Below are 20,454 nucleotides of genomic sequence, written 5' to 3'. Positions count from 1 at the left end.
CCAATGCTACTTCTACTACGAAGACGAAGACAATTATTTTACAAAATTCAAATGAATCGGTCGAGAGAGATTGCAGTAGAGAAACGATAGAAGAAACATGCAACTAATCTCGATGAACATTTCAACTTTGTAATTTTAAAGTGCCTTTTGATCTATTAGTTTTAGTTTTATAATATATAGTATACTATTGATTCTCAATCAACGCTATGATTATATGTCAATGATACACAAATTACAATGTTATTCAATTGTGGGGTAAATGTATGCTCACATTTCTGGGAAATCTTGAGGCCGCTAATCGTTTTGTGATTGTGAATATCGCCCCATGCGCCTTTCCCAGTTTTAAAATTGTTCCAAAATGCTTAGGTGCAGTGACCAGACAGTGATATGTTTGGTTCTTAATATAATTTGTATGATTATCTTTTAATTGTCATGTTCTTTACTACATTGACGAATTTGAGAACGGACGCGAGAGAGACCGAGATCGATCATTTTTACTGAAAATGTTTCGATTGTCAATATGTATTGAAATTAATTTTCTATGGTTACTTTGTCATTTCTTGCGTTGATAGAAGTTTTTCACCATCATTACTTGAGGTTGAGAAAATTGGCGTAATTGACAAATCTCAGAGAGAGAGAGAGAGAGAGAGAGAGAGAGAGAGAGAATCGGGAGACTTGCGTGGCTTTCATTCTAACTGGATCCATTAGGTACTTGACATATATTTCATTATTTTTCGCCAATACTTCATTCTTTTCCTGCTTGAAGAAAGATATAGCAATGTGAAGAATACTTGATAATGACCAATACATAACATTAAAGACAAATATAAAATCAACATTCTTTGTGCGCTAAAATACAAGGCACTAAGTCTGACATCATGATTGCACAATAAATATAACAGCTGTCAACATGTTCAGAGAAGAATCGAATGGATATCGAGACAATACAATTACCAAGGTGGGAGCAAATTTATTTAATCACATACTTTAAGTGTAATGTGATTGAATCGCCGGACACGTTGGTATCACGAGGAATGAGGTAATATGAGGAACTTATATATGCAGGGAATCTCTGGATTATCATGATCAGTCAAAGCATGATGTATGTTTTACCTCACTATTATATACACATGGAAGTTACACGTAGTCATTGGTCTATATATGGACAAGTACCTTTCAAGTTTAGCTTAAATTAAAATTTGAAAACTAATACTATCTTTCATATTGACTTGAAAACAATATTTTCAGAATTCAATTTTCAGCATGTGAAATATATTATCGTCTCATATGAGTCAATATTTCTTCTAAACTATCTTCACTGTACTGATATTATAAATTAAAAATGCTGTAAATGTTACATGCATAATAATTAATAAAAATGTTCCTGTCACTTTATTTTATAATATTGTTTGCAATCTGTAAATGTTGATACACTCCGCACAATCTTTATTTACCTCGTGTTAAGATATAGTTTATTGAATTTTACAATACTCTACCTGACGTGTATATTCTCCTGTTTTAATGCAATCGTAAATTCTGGTGATGAATTTTCCGACAATGCACATTAAACAGATGTACGCTGGAAGCTGAATCATCACTGTTAAGACGGCCGTCTCGTCCAGCAACTTGAACACGTGATCAGAAATAGTGTGTTAAATTTGTGCTACTTGCCCAAAATCGACATCTTTAAAGGTGCATGCAATTTATTGTGAGAGAAGCTGCTTTCTTTAGCGGCATGTACTTTAGCAAATCAGGAAATCGTGAATGTTTATTGTCGGTCTTGATAGTACCGTATTAAAAAATGAAAAAGTGTACAGGCCTTATTTTGTCAATATTGAATAAACTTGCATGAGTAATCTGAGGTAGCATATAATAATGAATTAATATCTTAATTAGTAAATAATTTTAATTGCAACCATAATGTGGGTAGGATTTTTTGGTCGGGCAATATTGTATGCAGGTCGTTAAAACTTTCCTGAATCAAACTCCTTAACATTCCAGGAAAACATAAATCTCCAGGAAACTGAGATAATCCAAAATGTATTGTGATTGCAGGAGAGTAAAGAAATGGCCGCTGTTCCGTGTCTCTTCTTTGCAATATGTAACGGTACTAAGATGAATACATCCGTTAAATTTCACGAATGTACATACAACGATGTGAGAGAAACTATGGTAATGACTTAACAAAATCGATGAAGTGTGAAACGTAGTTAATTGTGATCTACTTTTACACATTGTGGGTTGTGCAATGTAAAATGAATATGAACATTACATACATGGGTGTCATATAAACAGAGCTAGGTGCAAGACTAAATAAAAGTGTTTATTTGTCTTGGTTATTATTAGCTGGCGAGACAATACAGTAGTTTTCAAAGTAGATAACATGAAGAAAACAGTACAGTACCAAGTGACATTATTTGTATGATATCTTCCAACAGTCGTTAATTTGCTATATATTCAAACTGGATACTCATAAAGAACTATGCCATCTAACAATAAATGAGAGATTGTAACTCCAAAATAACTCGTCTTATAGTCCCTGCATACTCTCAGTGCATTACTCCTGCTGATCACCTAGACGTGTTTTGTCTAATACTCATAATAAATAACCGATGGCTAATTGATCGATAACTTGACAACAAAGAATCAACATGAACAGCACCTAAAGACCAAAGCTATCATCGGGTCACGTATGTTGAAGGTAGTAAAACGCGTGATTTATGCATTTATAAATGGATTATCGACAAATCATTGCAATAACTTATAAATATTTATGGTTCTAAAGCAATCTGAATATCTATTCTTTTAGTTTGCTTTCTCTTGTTTTCTCTCATCATGACAGACATGAGAAACCGTCAGTCTTAGAGGAAACAACGCTGATATTAGGAACTTAAACGCTGACCAGTATGTTTCATGTACTATGGAGACTTTTTCAAACACAACAAAATTATTTTTATCTCAAAAAGCATGTTTGTACTTACTCTACTTTATTTTTTTCCTTATATCCTTGACTGAATTATTTTATGTAAGTTGCAAATGTTTAAGAGTCAATAACGAATTAAAATAATGCAGATGTACCTCAACATCGACACTGGTGTCTGATTGGCCATCCTGAGCCACACTTGAAATATCATTATGTTGTAAATTATTCTTCTTTTCCACCAAGCATTTGACTGTTACCACAAAATTATATAGCAAGAGGACAGACCTGTAAAATTAGACAACCTTGAAATTTAAATTCTTTACAGAGAAATTGATTGTAAATTGAATTTTTAATTTATAATACTTTTCTCAGTATAAAACTTAAAACCATTATATACATTATAATGTGATTGTGTTTCTCAAACTTTTCTTGTAATGATCAACAGACACATGTTACCCATAGAGCAAGTTGTAATAAATACTAATGAATAATATACAATGCAAATAGATATGAAATACCAATCTAATTTCACCGTCTGTATTTGGCAAGATATTATAACCAGAAAAATATGTGAAATAGAAAAATGTTCCTTACCATCCAAGGGCATACATAAGTCCGATAACTCCACCAAGTAGTCTAAAGCGCGTAGATAGGCACACGAAGAGAGGGAGGATCAAGAATGTGGCCTCCAGCGCTTGCGCATAGATCAACATCACTGTAATAATAATAATAATAATAATAATAATACGATCCAAGCGGCCTGCTAACACTCATGAAAATGAAATCTGCCAAACAGCCAAAATACCATTACTCATGATGTTATTATTATTATTATTATTATTATTATTGATCTCGATGAACAAAGATTTTTGTTTCAAAATGAAGGAACATCATCATCTTTTAGATATTTGGCGTGAACATACGGAACCATGGAGATAAGTATGGAAAGGAGCTTATTAAACAGAATCGATTATTTTTAGGTTAATCATATTTTGAATCACTAATTTATTTTAGTGATATTCAATTAAGACACAGATCTGAACATGCTATGATTATCATACATATAAAATTCTAAGACGATCAATATATGTTTTGATTTTAAAAAATCTTGATTAAAAGAAGAAGAATTTATTTTACATAAAAATACACGTATAAATGAAATAATAAATCAACATAATACAGGAAGATATATAATACAAACCTTATCATTAAGCTTCTCGATCCTAGGAATGTTACATGTTAAATGTTATGTCATTTAAATGATAAACTCCTCCTGCGGACACTTAAATTTTTGCGGAGAGAAACTATGCAATATTCTGACAAAAGAATATCTCCAAAATAGTGAGAAACAAAATAAATGAAGAAATGAAAATAATATAGATGATAGGAAGCGTAATGTCCTGACCACTACAATATCGGAATTAGAATCAAGTAGAGAAAGTTTCCTCAAAAAATAACAACAAACAAAAGAAAACAGAGCTAATCATGATATGTCATAAGACAAAATAGTGGCAGAAACAGAACAAAGAATACATTAATTAAACTGGAAACAATTGCAATGAAACAGAATACATATTTGAATGTATTAAAGTAGAAAAATATGTCGTGAAAACCTCTTTTCAAGCCATTCTCCGACATTTAATGAAGTACGCCATATTGTCTATAACCCGCACATCCATTTCATTGACTATCAGAAGAACAGTCAGATGCTTGAATGAGGTCTTTTTATATCAAACATTGTCCATTGATTTAAAATCGCCGGGGCCCTGATATTTGATTTTAAGACAGATTTGTACAAACGGTTTTGGAACGATAACACGACTCACCTTTTATACTCTTTAAATTAAATTGTCAATATATCAAACTCATGGGTTATCACATGCATACCAACTAAAGACATTAAAAGAATTCTTGTCAAGTTCGAAGCTAATATCTTTGTTAATTTAGATATCTTTGTAAATTGTAGACAAACATATTGCTTCTGAAGCCCCAGGAAAAAGAATCAAATTAATTTTACGGTGTTTATAAAACACTAAAAACGTCTTGCAAAGACGAATATATAGGGGACATCACGAGATCAAAAAATGATTTCTAAACGACGACGAAAGAGAAGAAGATATTCTAGTCATATTCATCATAACATCGGATCAAAATTGAATTAAATGTACACAGTTAGTTGACGCTGTGACTATCCATTGGCTACTGCAACAAATAAGACCCTAAACCTATATGGAACAAACTGTAGATAATATTAGATCACACTTAGTGTTTAGACTGTTTTGCATGTGTGCGTCCTGTGTCATTGTTTGCGAGGTTGAAACAGAATGCAGGCTGGAATAAAGGTCATATATTCATAATACTATTCCATATGTAATAGACTAAAGTATCTACAATATATATATATATATATATATATATATATATATATATATATATATATATATATATATATATATATATATATATATATATATATATATATATATATATATATATATATATATATATATATATATATATATGATATCAATCTTATCACCTATTACAACAATTGTGAAAGCCAAACGCTAGAAAAAAGTAAGATCACACGATAATGGATAAAGAAAGTTCTCTGGCTCCATGATTAATGTAGCAATCACTACCCTGGCAGGTTAGAGTCATCCGTTTTGTATCTGACAAAGAGTAAGAGACTAAAAGAGAAGCGATGGATATAAAGACTAGATAGCTATCTGGTGGAGAAAGAGTCTAAATATGGCCACAAAAAGGTGAATTACAAAACAAAACCAGAAGGATTGATAATGAAAGCACATAGTAAAACTCTCATAATCAGCCATGTTGAAGCAAAATCAAGACGTGTCGCCACTTTGCGGAATATGGAGGAGGAAGTACGACACCCGGTCATTCATCCAGTTGGTTTGAGAATTAGTGTGCCCCATTGTGAGCTCAATATTCTGCACAACAAACTAGACTTAATCAGCCAATGGCCACGTTCTAAGACGAATGTTTCTTGAGTCCATAAGAAGGTGGTATGATCACCAAGCAGATAAGCTTATTGATTGCAGCAATGCCCATATACCGTAGGTCTTTAAAACTCAGATATCGTACCAATTGTTGAAGCATTAAGGGTAGTATTATCCGGTAAGTTAGAAAACAAGCTGAAAATGTTAGGAATAATACTAAAGCTGTTAACGTGGAAGCTGATGATTTTTTTAAATATGATTGTAAAGAAGATCTTTATGTAATAATAATAATAATAATAATAATAATAATAATGATAATAATAATGAGAACTTTGTATAGCGCCTAATCTTTAGAAGCTCTAAGCGATTTACAACATTAGGCAACACCTAAGAAAATAAAAGACACATATAAAGATATGATTACAAACAACAAACACCATGAAATTAGAAAACAAAAAACATGCTGAAAATAATTAAGGTAAGGAAACATTATTAGGTGTATAATTCTGTTCTTGTTGTCGAAATAAGTGAGTTTTAAGAGCGCTCTTGAATGAGATCACTGTGTCTTTGTGTCTAAGTTCAGTGGGCAATTTGTTCCTGGGCCCTGGTAGGCAAAAGAACGTTGCCCATTTGACTTCATTTTCATAGTGGGGATAATGAGAATATGAGTGTCAGAAGAGGAGCGTAATTATCTTGCTGGTGTGTACACTGGGTGAGTTCGGATAGCATGTTGGAGTGGAGCCCGTCAGTGAAACAGAAACGTAGCATAGAGAACTAATTCTGTTTGATTCTGGATCGAATGGATAACCAGTGTTGGGTACAGAGCGGTGGGTGGGAGGTGTGCTCTGATCGTGGTACTCTAAGGATGATCCGAGCAGCTGTGTTTTGAACTTTTTGAAGTTTCTGGAGCAGATATTGAGACGAACCAGACAGAACTGAGTTACACTAGTCCAATCTTGAAAGTACTAAAGAACACGTACGTGTTTTAGTGGCATTAACTGACAGATAATTGCGAATGGACCTGACACGTCTCAGCTCAAGATATGCAGCCTTGCATATGTTCATGACAAGTTGATGCAGTGAGAGAATATGTAGCAAATTAAATAGACTGAAATTTGAAAAATATCAAACAATCCAACAGACGAAACAAATGTCGAATCTTCCAACCCAGGGTGAACGTTGACACGTAAGGCGATGCGAAAGGGGATTCAAAGCGGCGAACTACGAACGCTGAATCATTATTGATCTATTTTGGTTCTCTTCTGGCGTTAATGTTATCGATGTTTACAGCACGTGCAGGTTGCGATGGAAGAAAGATGGGTGAATGATTTTACATTCGATATGATTTTTATCTTTAAAATAAATTAATATGGTAATATGAAGTCTAAATGGCTGCCCTAGAATCTGTTTCCTGAATTCTCAGTTTCATGAGATTCAATTGTGTGCATTAATGCATAGTATCTTCATAACCAGGATCTACAATGTAGTGTTTTTGATATTGATTAAATGGGAATAAAAGTAAATAAACTCTCTCTCTCTCTCTTCAGCAAATAAACGTATCAGCATTATCTTAAAAAAACTTTTTCAAGTACTTCAATTAGGACATGGGTTGCATATACATTATTTTGCTGTAAATTAATAAGAAAGCCATGTTTGACGTTGAGTTGTTTGTAGTTTTGAACTGAAGTATACGCGATACTGAAAATTACAATAAAGTCTTGTCAATACACTTAACTTGAAATATATGTAAATTTTTATCATGTTATTTCTCATGTAAGGAACAACGTGTCTTATGAACTATTTACTCTGTCAAAAAGTCATGGAGATTTTCGTTTAATTTAAAAATTGGAAACATGCAAAAATCTTTTAATAATTATCATTGACATTCATAATGTTTAAATAAGCCCCCCATAACAAAACAAATACTAGTTATATTTTTAATTATGACAAGGTGGGGTTATGTTTACGTACCCATCTGTCTGTCTCTCCATCATCTCATCCATTAGTAATCTAGTGTATCTCTTACTACACTGTTCAAAGTAAACACTTTACACTTAGTGTTATGATCGGAGGTGGGGTATGAATATGTACCAGTTTTTGTAGAACTGTACAATTACCAATGGGTCTGTAGTCATTCGACGGAGATACATTCTTAAAAAAATATTTTAAAATTTTAAGCATTACACGTGGAGTGCTTAAAGTTGGCAGGTATCGTTATAAAGGTCAGGGCTATAAGATATATGACGGTTTTTTTTTAATGCACCCTTGGGTCTTGCCCCACGGAGAGAAGTGCTGGGCCCGGGTCATTTCGTAAACACTGTTGAGATGTTCAACAAATAGCCTTATGTAGGTTTAAAGAAAATGAGGAGATGAAATCAGACATACATCCAATATAGAACATTGGTCATCTCTCTTGATTGGCAGACTTGCTCCTGGGTGGCAAATGTTCATATCTACACCCTCTCTCTCTCTCTCTCTCTCTCTCTCTCTCTCTCTCTCTCTATATATATATATATATATATATATATATATATATATATATATATATATATATATATATATATATATATTGGTTGCTCGTGGGTGATAAATGTTCAAATCCACACCATCTAGCCATATATTGCTTGCTCCTGGGTGTTAAACGTTCAAATCCACACATTCTAACCATATTTTGCTTGCTCATGGGTCATACCTTAGAAATGGTTGCGATTCACTGCCTATAACCATAGTTTTGGATGCTAGTCCGTAAATTACTGGAGTCATTGGAGTGAATTATCAAAGGTATAGTTTTCCTCCAATGGTATTTTCAATATACATCGATTACATTATAACCAATTACTTCAACCCGCTATGATGTCAATATCTTGGTGTAGTTGTAGAATGTCGATATGTCACCCAAAAGAATTGAACTACCGTCGGATTCCACTAAGAACTCATTCTGCGTATATTTGTTCTAAGTATGTTCTTTCGGACCTTGAATTAAGAAAGTGGGTGCAATTGTTACAGATAAATTACTAAACCAATTGTTTTGCCGCTACACCCATGGCTTGGTGGTGTTTCGTGTATCTATCATGCATGTCAATGTAATGATCCTCTCAGCAATATGCAAGTAAAATCCAAAGCCACTGAAGATAGTGCAATAAAACGTACAGCACGACTCATCAATGTATATTTTACTTTTCTCTGTGTATTCATCAAGGTTAATATCATACATCACCATTGCTTTTATCGTTTTTTCAGAAATCTAGAAATTGTCCTGGATAGTGATAATGAGGTTAAACTTCTTATATTCATGTACAATGATCTAAGGTCATGTCGAAACGAACACATTTGTGATCCTATTTTTAAAGTCATGCCTATTTTCATGGTTCAGCGAAAGCATAGAAGCTGTTAAGCATATGAAAATGAAACATATTAGATGGTGTGCCTTTTACCCGATCAAATTCTTATCTGCAAAGGTAAGGTTATACTCATATCGTAGTTGTTTATCTCTAATGTCTTAGTTCTCACTTTAAACTAGTATTATCAGACTATCAGACGTTCTATAATTCGACATGTTGACTGACACTTGATGTGCTTGTACCCGTGATAACATGGCAGTGCTTCGTACAAAACCTTCCTTCTTCCATCGTGAAGATAAATGTTTTATATCTCTGAAGCTGTTTAAGATATTGCGAGCAAGGTATGCATACTGACATATAATAATTGTATAGTGTCTTGCATAGCATGCGTTAGGTCATTTCTCATGGTCAGTGTCAAGGTAATGATACTTCTTATGACCAAGAAGTAAGTGTAAAGCTGTCGTCAACAAAATACGATTATTGATGAATTTTATACGTATGCCCTAATTCGGTCGTAATTTTATACGTATGCCCTAATTCGGTCGTACTATGTTGTAGAATAGTTCATACATCTGACCGTCGATTTGACGGTGTGTTGCAGTTCCCGTGTGGGCCAAACACCTATATTGTGAAGCATATTGAAGTAAATCTTTTAAAGTGTGTGCATCTTAGGATGAATATGTGTTTCTAAGGCAAACTTGATCATTGTACCCATCTGATCTAAAATTCTAAAACTATCCCCTTTCTGTAATTTTTAGAATGACCATGTGTCGCACACCTAAACAAAGTCACTGTGACGTACTTTTCAGTATTAATAAAAAGTTATCAGAATTATTAGTTGGCTTCATTTCACCTCAGCATCTATTCTATACGCATTACATAAATAAAGTATCTTGGAAACAAACATGTTTCACAGATCAATATTACAGAACTTTGAGCATTAATTAAAGATGACATGCTCAGTTACATCCTACTGTGGATATTAAGTCCATATGGGTTGTTGTAGTCTACATTTTAGTGTTAATTACCCACTCTGAAATATACTAATTTGTATCTGTATCTGGTGAGCTCTTGGTCACCAAATCATACATATGTTATTGCACCATTCATTTACATAATATTTATTGTTTTATTACAATAAACATTTCTGAAAAGCATGACTAATTTTCACAGCTAACGAGTCAAAACGGTCGAGATGTTACGGAGTTGTATAAATCATTTAATTTATTAAATACATGTACTCGGGTTTCGTTTTTTATGTACAACGATACCCGAGGGTGATTTATGTATATTCTACAAAGATTTCGAAATAGTGAGTTTGGTTCATCTTATGCCACACATGCGAAGTGCTTTCGATGGGAAGAATCGAATACTTCCAGCGCACAGACGATGTATTGTGGCATCGTCTGTGTATAAATTCCTCACCGTAAGCCTAAATCTTTACATTATGCGGAACGTCTTGTCAGTGAGCAGGACTTGCACATTTTCAGCTGTAGAGGTATGTGAGGTATTAATTTATTGTGTATAAGTTATAACTATTGTAATACAACGTTTATCTCTATATATTTTCGATGTAGCTTTGGCTTTCGTAGTATCATGCAAATATTTTCTATTCTTGTTTGTGACTTAGCAAGAGAATTATATCAGCAAAATATAAAGTTGCATATTGAAGAAACGTTTAGTACCGTAGGATTCTTGTCAGGCACGGTTAGGTTCACTTCTGAACTTGTGTATTGTTTTGTAATTATTGTGTCAATCATGTAATATGTTTCACTTACCGTATATAACCCCAATACGTTTTATCGTATATGAACGTGCATGCATGGTACACGGTGTTAGATGTATTTTCAGCTGACCAGAGTGACCAGAATGATCAGAGTGATCAGAATTATCGGAATGATTGGAGTCGACGTGGTACCAGCTGTAGAGCTAACCATATAAGTTTACCATAGCAGCTGTGAAGCTGAACCATAACAGCCGTAGAGCTGAGTAAATAGTGTTGCTGGTCAAGTAGCAGGAGATCGGGCGTTGCTGACCGATATTGGTGGGGGCTGATTGCTTGATTTACCAACCTGTAATACTGACTGCATGATTGACCAGTGTGACTGGTATCCCAGTGTGCTGGTGACGGAGTGTTTAACTCCATACATGTAGTCTTTTAGCCGTGGGCTAATTTTTGGGGTTTGTAATACCCAGTGTGTTTGGGGACTTTAAAGATATTTTGTACATCTGTCACTTTTTGTCATCATTTTCACTATTTGAGTGAATACATTTTTACTATACCATTTTAGTCTTTCGTTGTGAAATCACTGTGAATCAGTCACCCCTTGTTCTTGTACTGTGTAAGGTCATTTATTAGTATTTTCATTTAGTTCGTGCAGATTATGATAATTAATTAAATATTTCGATATTATACGCACGTATCAATCATAATTCTTTTCTCATTCAAGTCATTCGTCATTAAACATTGTATTTGTATCACAATCGAAAGCGTTCTGTTGTAAATCTGAAATCCCGCCCGGTTATCTTGTTACACGAGGGTTCTTAAATGAAACAATTCACTTCAGAATTAAATGTATATATTAATGTAGACTTTAGAGATGAACACAATGTGCTCAATGTTGAGATAATTTAAGCCAGTCTCAGTGTGATTGTAATCATGGTTGATATTTCTATATATCTACTGATTGTCTTGTCTATGAAATTATAGTTTTAGCGTTTTGAAGTAAAGCAAAATGAAAATTTTCGGTAACTTAATGTTTTCGTCAATTCTGTAAAAAGGAAAAGAATAATATTACATAGTAAACATTCATTGTGAATTACCACCAGATGACCCATACGCACCTATTACACAACATATAACTTTCCTGTACAATTGCTCTAAACTAGAGGATCAAAAATGTTTTACTCCTTTTTGTACTATGCATTAAGACTTTTTTAAAGATACTTGGCTGACAGAGAAAGCAATCAAATTTCATAGCATTATCTCAAAAGATATTCGAGGAAATCTGCCAAGAGGGTACAAAAATAATTGATCAGTAATCGTGATCTACTGCTGTGCTACATGATATATTAATTGCCACAAAACTCTAAAGCTTCAATGTACCTTGGGTCATCACCGTACCTTAAACATAGGAACCCCATTTTGGTGCCTGAGACAAATTTCAGTGACTTTAAAAGTTTAGAATGAAATGAAAATTGTGATAGAAATATTCAACATACTAACCTTGAAGTATCGTACAATAAACGCCAGTTAATTATATATAAATATATATACTTCGAAAGGCTTTGGGATTTAAGGACAAAAAAGAAGGTGTGATGGTAAACGTAAACTATTTGTGTGATATTGATATCGAAGATAGAAACCACTATGTGGCATGCCGCATATTTCAGCGATGATGTTTAGGTATACGATGGCTCATTCCTAAATCACAAGCGACTTGAAAATTATACAGCAGAAAGAAGATCAAAACATACAATATTGAGCAGTCACATTGATCTTGTAGATAATACCTCGAATGTGGCTTGAAGCACATCTTCTAGAGATGATGTAAACGCATGCTCAATAACATCTTTAAGTTTACATTTGTTGAGCGGAAACTAAAGTGTGATGGACGGTTGGAGGTGCAGATAGTAGGTTCCAAGCTATTATTAAAAAGGCAGGGTCAATAATAATAATAATAATAATAATAATAATAATAATAATAATAATAATAATAACAGTAATAACAGTAATAATAATAATAATAATAATAATAATAATAATAATAATATGCATACTAATAAGGTACAAAAGTAGCCACTTACAATTACAATACCGGCAAGCAGCAGAAGCGAGTGGGTCCAACCAAATTAAGGTGGCGTCGACTTGGAGGGGGACTCCCCATAAAGGCCCATTTTACAGTCAGGACCTTGTAAGAATGTTGCTTTTATATGTGTCAATGCTAATTTATTAGTTACTAAATGTAAATCTAAGGCTTGTGTGAAATCTTAGAGAACAATTGCAAAAGAAGATTGCCACGCCAAAGTGACTGATGTTGAATATTTATTGAGTAACCTTCTGGCGACTCGCTAAGTGCGGACCGAAATTTTAGAACGAAATTTTAGAGATTCAGAGGTCTGTCCAGGCTGAATTTTAATTCTGTGATCAAACACAAACCCGCCCCCAAGTGAACCACGGGTGCTATAAAAAACGAACACCCTTAATTGGGTTCGGAGAGGGGCCCAGGCAAATTCATCAGGGTCAAGTTGTACAACTACCCATTTCACTGATCGCCACCCCACTTATAATATTTTTTTTTTACTAACGCCGACAAATACTTGTACGTTTCGAAATTTGATGTAAGTTTCCATAGGTTGATCGAAAAAATGTCTGTCTTCGACGCTCTAACCACTTTACTAAGAATATACAACTGAAATAATTTACATGAACAATATCAGCGGTGATCTCATATATATTTATCAGCATAAACAGTCAGAAAATTTATTAGTATAATCGCATTTATATACAGACAGAGAACTTTATCAGTATCAACGCAAATTTAGTATTTTAAATAACAAATCATGTATAATTGTAACTGGTATTGATTTCGCTTGAGCCGCGTGTTATTGTTAGCAGATCAGTGCGTCATATATGTTTTTAAGTTGGGCTGTACTAGTTTTAGCTCAAGTCAGCATGTGACACGGGAACTTCTAAATTAGAGTCTAATTGGTATTCCGGCAATTCACTGCAGTAAAAAGTATACGTTACATTACTGATATACCGAATTTATTTATGCATAAAGAATTAATAATTATTCCATATCGTGATGTAAGGTAAGTAATCAGATTATCTCTGTCACCGATACACGTCTCCCAATGTCAAGTTTCCATTACTGAAAGAAGTGTTGACTAAAGTGCATGCAACAGTAAGATTAATATTGTATTATTGTCTATAAAAGCCGACGTCTACAGGCTCAACAATGTTATCATAGAGTTTTGGGCTTCGTACATCTGTCTAGTTCTTCTCTTTGATGATTACAACCGGACGTAATTGTCAAGATCATAACAGGGTCAGCATAGGCTAAAATGAGATTTTGTGCACACACACACACACACACACACACACACACACAAAGACACATAAATTAACCTTGTACTTGAACAAAACAGTGTACCAGACAAAGACCAAAAAATCACATGACAACACATTTATCGCTTCCTTTAAAAGGAAAGCATTTCGTCCACTCGAAAAAGTTCCGTCTGCATAATTAAATCTCATACAGTTAGCAACATCCAAATAAATCATTACCAAATATTAACATGTCATCACGCAAATGGAGACGTATTATTTTATAAGAAAGTCGGTTATTCTACTTGACGACATCGGATGAGGTGGGGAGGGGGGACTTGCCGAACAATTTTATGTAGAAAAGACTCAAATAAACGTCGTAAACGAGGCGTTTATTCAGCAGCAGTGGAAAAATGGAGCAAATGGAAAGAGAATTATGTATCATTATGTACCATGATTTTAATTACGTTTTTGGATGGTTTTGCAATGTGCATGACAACAATACCCGCTCGCATATCACGCTTACGCCAAGAATAAGCACTATTAATGTATATTCAGTTGTAATAGTCTATTATTATAACAAGAAGATAATGTCTATTCTTATAACAAGAGGAACCTTTTAATAATTAATGTTACTTTTAAACAAAAATGTTAAGTTCTTTGAAGTATGTAGCTTTCTTACTACACACATTACATATATTTCTCACCAAAACGTTATCCCCCTCTGGAAAGGCCACCCGTCTTATACGGCCACTTTATTGGTGCAGAAGGGGTGGCCGTATAAGAGGGGGACCACTGTACATCTTTAAACCAATCGGCAACTTTTAGAGTATGAATAAAGTCAGGTTTTATATATTGATGTCTACCGTCGTATCCGAATATCAATTATTTTGGTTTTTATCCCTGATAGTGGCAATGCCCTCCTCAGCAAATTTATTTATTATGTTGGTGTTATCTCTTGATGATGGTGGTGGTTGAACGTCGGGTGGTTGTTGAACTGGTGTGGTGGGAGGGGGCGTTGTAGACTGACAACAATATCAGCAGGTAATGTTTCAAGTGTTTTCTGTGTCGCCTCAGTTGATGCAAAAAAATTTGGGGTTGGTTCGACAATAGGTTAAATAAATGGTCTGTACCTTCTGAAAATTCCACATTTCCTGACGTTGTTGTAACTGCTGTTTGACAGTATCCCGGACTGAAATATATATCCTTAACTACATCTAGCCGTTGTCGAGTTAATTTAGCTGTACGAGACTCTATAGTAAGCGCAGAATCACTCATTAGTATTATTACAACAACGATTTAAATACATATCACCGGTTAGGAGACAAAAAATTCAGTATATCAGTAATGTAGCGTATAATGTTTTAAAGTATGTAGCTTTAATTCAAAAAAGCAAGAGAAGAAAGGAGAAAGTCGGGTGTAAAAACTAGAGCTGAAGCAGTGAAGGAACAGGTAAGGCTGCGTAAAAGACGCCACCAGAAGATCTCTTCAGAACCACAACAGGATCCGAACGATGAAACATCTGAAGGAGCAGCCGGAAGTTGCCTTGCCACTTGCGACAAGGCGGTAATGTGACCACTGAATCGCTGGTGATTCAAGATAAACTTTGTCCAAATAGCATCCTCACTGATGTTGATCGACTAGAAATTCTGATTGGTGGAAAACGAGCAGGCAATAATTCCAACGAAATCATCATTTGTCAACGTTTATTTTCCGCTGGCCTCATGAACAGTAGCGTTTATCGGGCACTTATCGGTCAATTAGATCGGCTATAACAAAATGATTATACACAATGGACCTGAAAACGTCGGGGTGATAAAATCACAATTTCCTGTTTATAAAGCGATCTACGGAGATGGAATCGGCGATGTTATTCAAGGTTTATTCAGAAGGATAGCCCCAAAGGGTATCCCAATTGCAAAACATTTAGGCACGAAAGCCATCAAAGTTGTTCGTGATTATGGTATTGGCACTGTTGGTGATGCTGTTGGTAAAGCATCCTTAGCAATCAGTGATAGACTATCACAATTAGTACGACGAAAACCGCAGTCTATAATACTGCTCAGCACCTAAGTGATGACAGCAAGTGTCAGTGAAATAATAAATCAAGCTGCAAATGAACGACTGAAAGAATAAGCTGGAGTGCCGTCGAAACAAACCGCAGCAGAAATGGAAAAGATATAACTGAAAACCTAATAGCGGGGTGTGGTCTGGCCAGTCGTCGTCGGTGATACACCGTTTATTGATCGATGTTAGAACAACAATGAATATAATATAATAAAATGTTCAAACGTGTGTCTGATCTCGGTTTTGACATGGCTGTACCAGTATTTAAGGATAAGTCGTTGTGTGATTATGAATATTAATCTGATGAAGCGCGAGAACCAAACCAACATAGACGAATCGAACTACAAATCCAAGATATATCCAAGTATTTCCTTCCCGCATAGGCATTCACTGAAGTTCAGGGTAAACTTGTGAAAAATTACAATACTGCATATGCGGCAAATGACAAATGTGGACTTGTTAATAACGATATTGTGGCATTATTTAAAACTGCCTCATATTACATCGCTGGTAGACAATTCGAGGTATGTCACAATGATGTCAATCTTGCTACGCTGATACTCGGTCTTACAAGATATTCCGATGCTTATTCGAGGTTTGCTTGTTCATCAATGATGTTTCCAAAGGATAATACTGACCATCCTTACCATACACAGTATACAATAAGACGAAAAAGAAACTTCGCCGACGCCGCTGACACCGACGTAACCCAGGTAGTCCATGGCTCCAATCCAGAATTTAACCTGGAATGTGCAGCACAACGATCACATGTTAACGCCGATGCAACATTCAGCTGTGAGATACCGCTGTCACATATCTTTGGATTCAGCAGACATGTTAGAAAAGGTATCTGTGGGGCCAAACATATGGCTGAGTTAGTTCGAAAGTCCACCGACAACAATTCAATCTGAACTATCAAAACTTGCGTTATGGATGCCAACGATGATACAATCAATTCCTGAAGAATAACGGCTGCTCTTTTTCATGGATAACAGTGGTATGTCGAAGCTGTCATGTTAGACACTGACCACTGTCTCAGTTACAAACACTGCACATTTAAATGGCAGATAACATCACAAAAGGGAATTTCAGCACCACGACATATATTCTTTGCATTTGAAGCTAATGCAAGATTGGAAAATGAAGAAAGAAACCCTGGTGTTTGCCAGTTTAAGGGTGTCTACGATTTCGTTAAGAATAAACAGTCATCAAGAACCGTCCTAAGACATAATACTGAGTTTCGAACAAAACAATGTAGCACGGGCATTTCATAATCTAATGAGATTCATGGGGCGTGATCATAATGTTGAATCTGGTCTGTAGATATCTTAGAGTGATTTCTCAATCAAGTCTAATATTTCTCATTGGAACATTTAGACATGCACGTGCGTTGGTCCTTGTGGTTACAGAGCAATTGCTGTTATAATGTTAAAACAATTTTGCTTGAAAGCGTTGATGGAAGAATGAGGGTCAATGATGCACCAGTCGAAAACATGTAATTTATGTCATATCTTCAAGTCAGCGTCACTATGACACCCGGTCAGATTAAAAAGCTGCAATCTGCTTCAAAAAAGAATTCTGGGACAAAAATATCTTTAAAATCTACGCGTTGCAAGGCCCATATAAACTTTCGCTGACTGAACGTCAGCTCAAAAACTACAAAATCGCCAAGAAATCAAAAACTGGAGTGCAACTTGATCTTTCTGCTATCAACGATACAGCGAAAACCGGCGATGTACTAGCAATAATTGTCGCTGAGCTCCAGCTGTTGCAAAAGCAGCTGCACTCGGTGCAGTTGGAAAATCCGCCGGTATGGCACTGAAAACAGGAACAGAACACAGATTAAAGACTTAAAAAAGGGGACGGGTTCTAAGATTACCAGTAACAAAGTACGGTCAAGGTCTGAGACTGCAAGGTGTGTTTTGCTAAAATTCCCCATTTTCAGTTTTGATTTAATTGATGCTCTTCGGCGATTAAACATTAAAAACTTCAGAGGTGTTTTCATGCTTGATTAATTACCGGAATAACCAAATCGCGTTGAAACAGGCATCATTGATCTTGAAAATTTAGACATGCACGTGCGAGCTCTGTTCCAGCTATATACTGTGTTGCATTCTAGGTTGATCCACGCGGTTTTGTTTACCTTGATTGGTTACACCGACATAATTTTTACAGCATATTAGTGGTACTGTGCTCCGATCTGGTATTCAATGTTACCAACACAGACATCAATGGATCCAACTATATGTGACCCGGGAGTACTTGCTGTACTTAATGTCGTGTCAAGGTCATCAGCACCGCAGCATTAAGTCGTGCATAAGTATACCAGCAGACGGCATCATTTTAAACAGGTTTGGTAATTCATAATGGTAGATATTTACGGAAGATCTCCTACAGGTAGGTATCCAGATGATTTGTCCACGTATGTGACGCGACATGAGCTTGATGAGTCTCACGTATGTTGACGAGGATGAAGTTGCTGTTTTTCAGGATCAACAATGACGGTTAAAGACGAGGAATATCAAGTGGGCTGATATTATTCGGCGAGGTTTTGGTGCAACCAAAGATAACTTCGTGATATCTACCGGCGTCGGAAAAATAAGAACTCGAATATATCAATCGCAGCGATCCCCGCTGAGTTCCATAGATATGTTCCTACATCCGGTGGTTCAATGACTGGTGTACTAGTAATGACTGGAAATAGAATTGTGGTTTGGGAGAACCGAAATTAGCCAATGAAGCTGCCACGAAGAAGTTCGTGGATGACAGCAACGTCGCGATAAGGACCTCATTAACGACAGCGAGTGATATATTAACCTCATTGCGATCTGAGTTTGATGGTCATGTAACCGCGTTTACGAGCCATGCCACAAACTATCAGATTCTTCTTCAAGTCGCCTATGATTTCGATGTAAAACCAATACTCGTCAACACTAAGCTCGCCAAGAACCGCACACAATTCTGGTGATCTGGTCAGCATTAAACCCTCAATAGAAACGATTAATAAAACGCTCGCAGAAATATCAGGATTAGTTAATGGATATGATGGAAAGATAAGCGAGCTTAAAGCAGAATCAATTGATATAGAGAATAAAGTTAATAATATTCAACAAGTGCTCGGTAGAGTATCAGCAGTAGCTAATGGAGTTAGCTGCTGACTGGACACTGTCAAATTTTGTGGAAAGATTAAAGAGATAAATATAAGGATTGATAATCGGAACAATAGAATAGATGCTATGCAAAACAATATGACGAGTGCATTTATGCTAGATTCTTATATCATCTCTGAAAAGGACAAATATATAGTGATTAGCCCACTCTATCAAAATAAGTTAACCAAAGGATATTATAGAATATCAGTCGCATAAGTTATAAAAGAGCCGATCATTATGATGAAGTATTTTGAAATGAGAATAGCATACCTGGCCTTGAAGTAAAATTCTCCATGTATACTTAAGGTGTGACTATACCATCTCCGCAAAACTCTCTCATTTTCAGGATAATTAAGCCGCAAACCGTTAAAATAATATATGCAACATCATCACGATTTACAAAGGCATATGAAAAAATTAATGTTGTTTTTGTGAGAAAATTTTAAAATCAGATGATCAAGCCATACCAGGTCACACACACAACTACACCAGTGGACAGTGGTTTTAAACAGTTTAATACTTTATAATGACAGCTATTTACGGAAGATCAGCTCACACGAGGGTCCCAGCATAATTGAATGTCAGCGTATGCAACACGAGTTGAATCTGCTGATAGTATGTCACTCAGCGGGGTTGATTCGGATGATGATGCTGTTTTTTAGGATCAACATGGGTGGCTAAAGACGAGCAATATCAAATGTGTCGCGACATTTTGATGCGACCAACGATAACATCGTGGTATTTATTGAGGGTGGAAAAATCAAAGACACAAGCGCATCAGTTTTGAGGGACCGCATGAGAGATCTTTATACGTTTACTAAAGACGGCGATACAATAACTGTTCAACTCAGCATGAGCGGAAGCAAAACTACTAATATGAGAGAACCAGAATCGGACGATGAAGCTGTATCGAAGAAATACGTGGACAGCAACAACGTCCCGTTCAAGACCTCGTAAATAA

General features: G+C 35.4%; 1 protein-coding gene across 1 annotated transcript in view; it reads right to left on the bottom strand.

The window, feature by feature from the left end:
* Positions 1-108: 108 nt before the first annotated feature.
* The window catches only part of LOC149806809 (uncharacterized), a 34,739-nt gene continuing 14,393 nt past the window's right edge, over positions 109-20,454 (bottom strand). Inside the window, exons 4-7 of the mRNA XM_089958019.1 lie at positions 3,518-3,638; positions 3,079-3,208; positions 1,497-1,625; positions 109-759 (exon numbers count right to left, since the gene is read on the bottom strand). Coding sequence (XP_089814145.1) covers positions 589-759; positions 1,497-1,625; positions 3,079-3,208; positions 3,518-3,638 — 551 coding nt within the window. The 3' untranslated portion in view covers positions 109-588. The remainder of the gene's footprint in view (positions 760-1,496; positions 1,626-3,078; positions 3,209-3,517; positions 3,639-20,454) is intronic.

This window comes from Sinohyriopsis cumingii, chromosome 1 (genome assembly GCF_028554795.1).
Source record: "Sinohyriopsis cumingii isolate HCF-2022 chromosome 1, ASM2855479v2, whole genome shotgun sequence".
Lineage (NCBI taxonomy): Eukaryota > Metazoa > Mollusca > Bivalvia > Unionida > Unionidae > Sinohyriopsis > Sinohyriopsis cumingii.
This window is presented reverse-complemented; position numbering and strand designations above follow the sequence as displayed.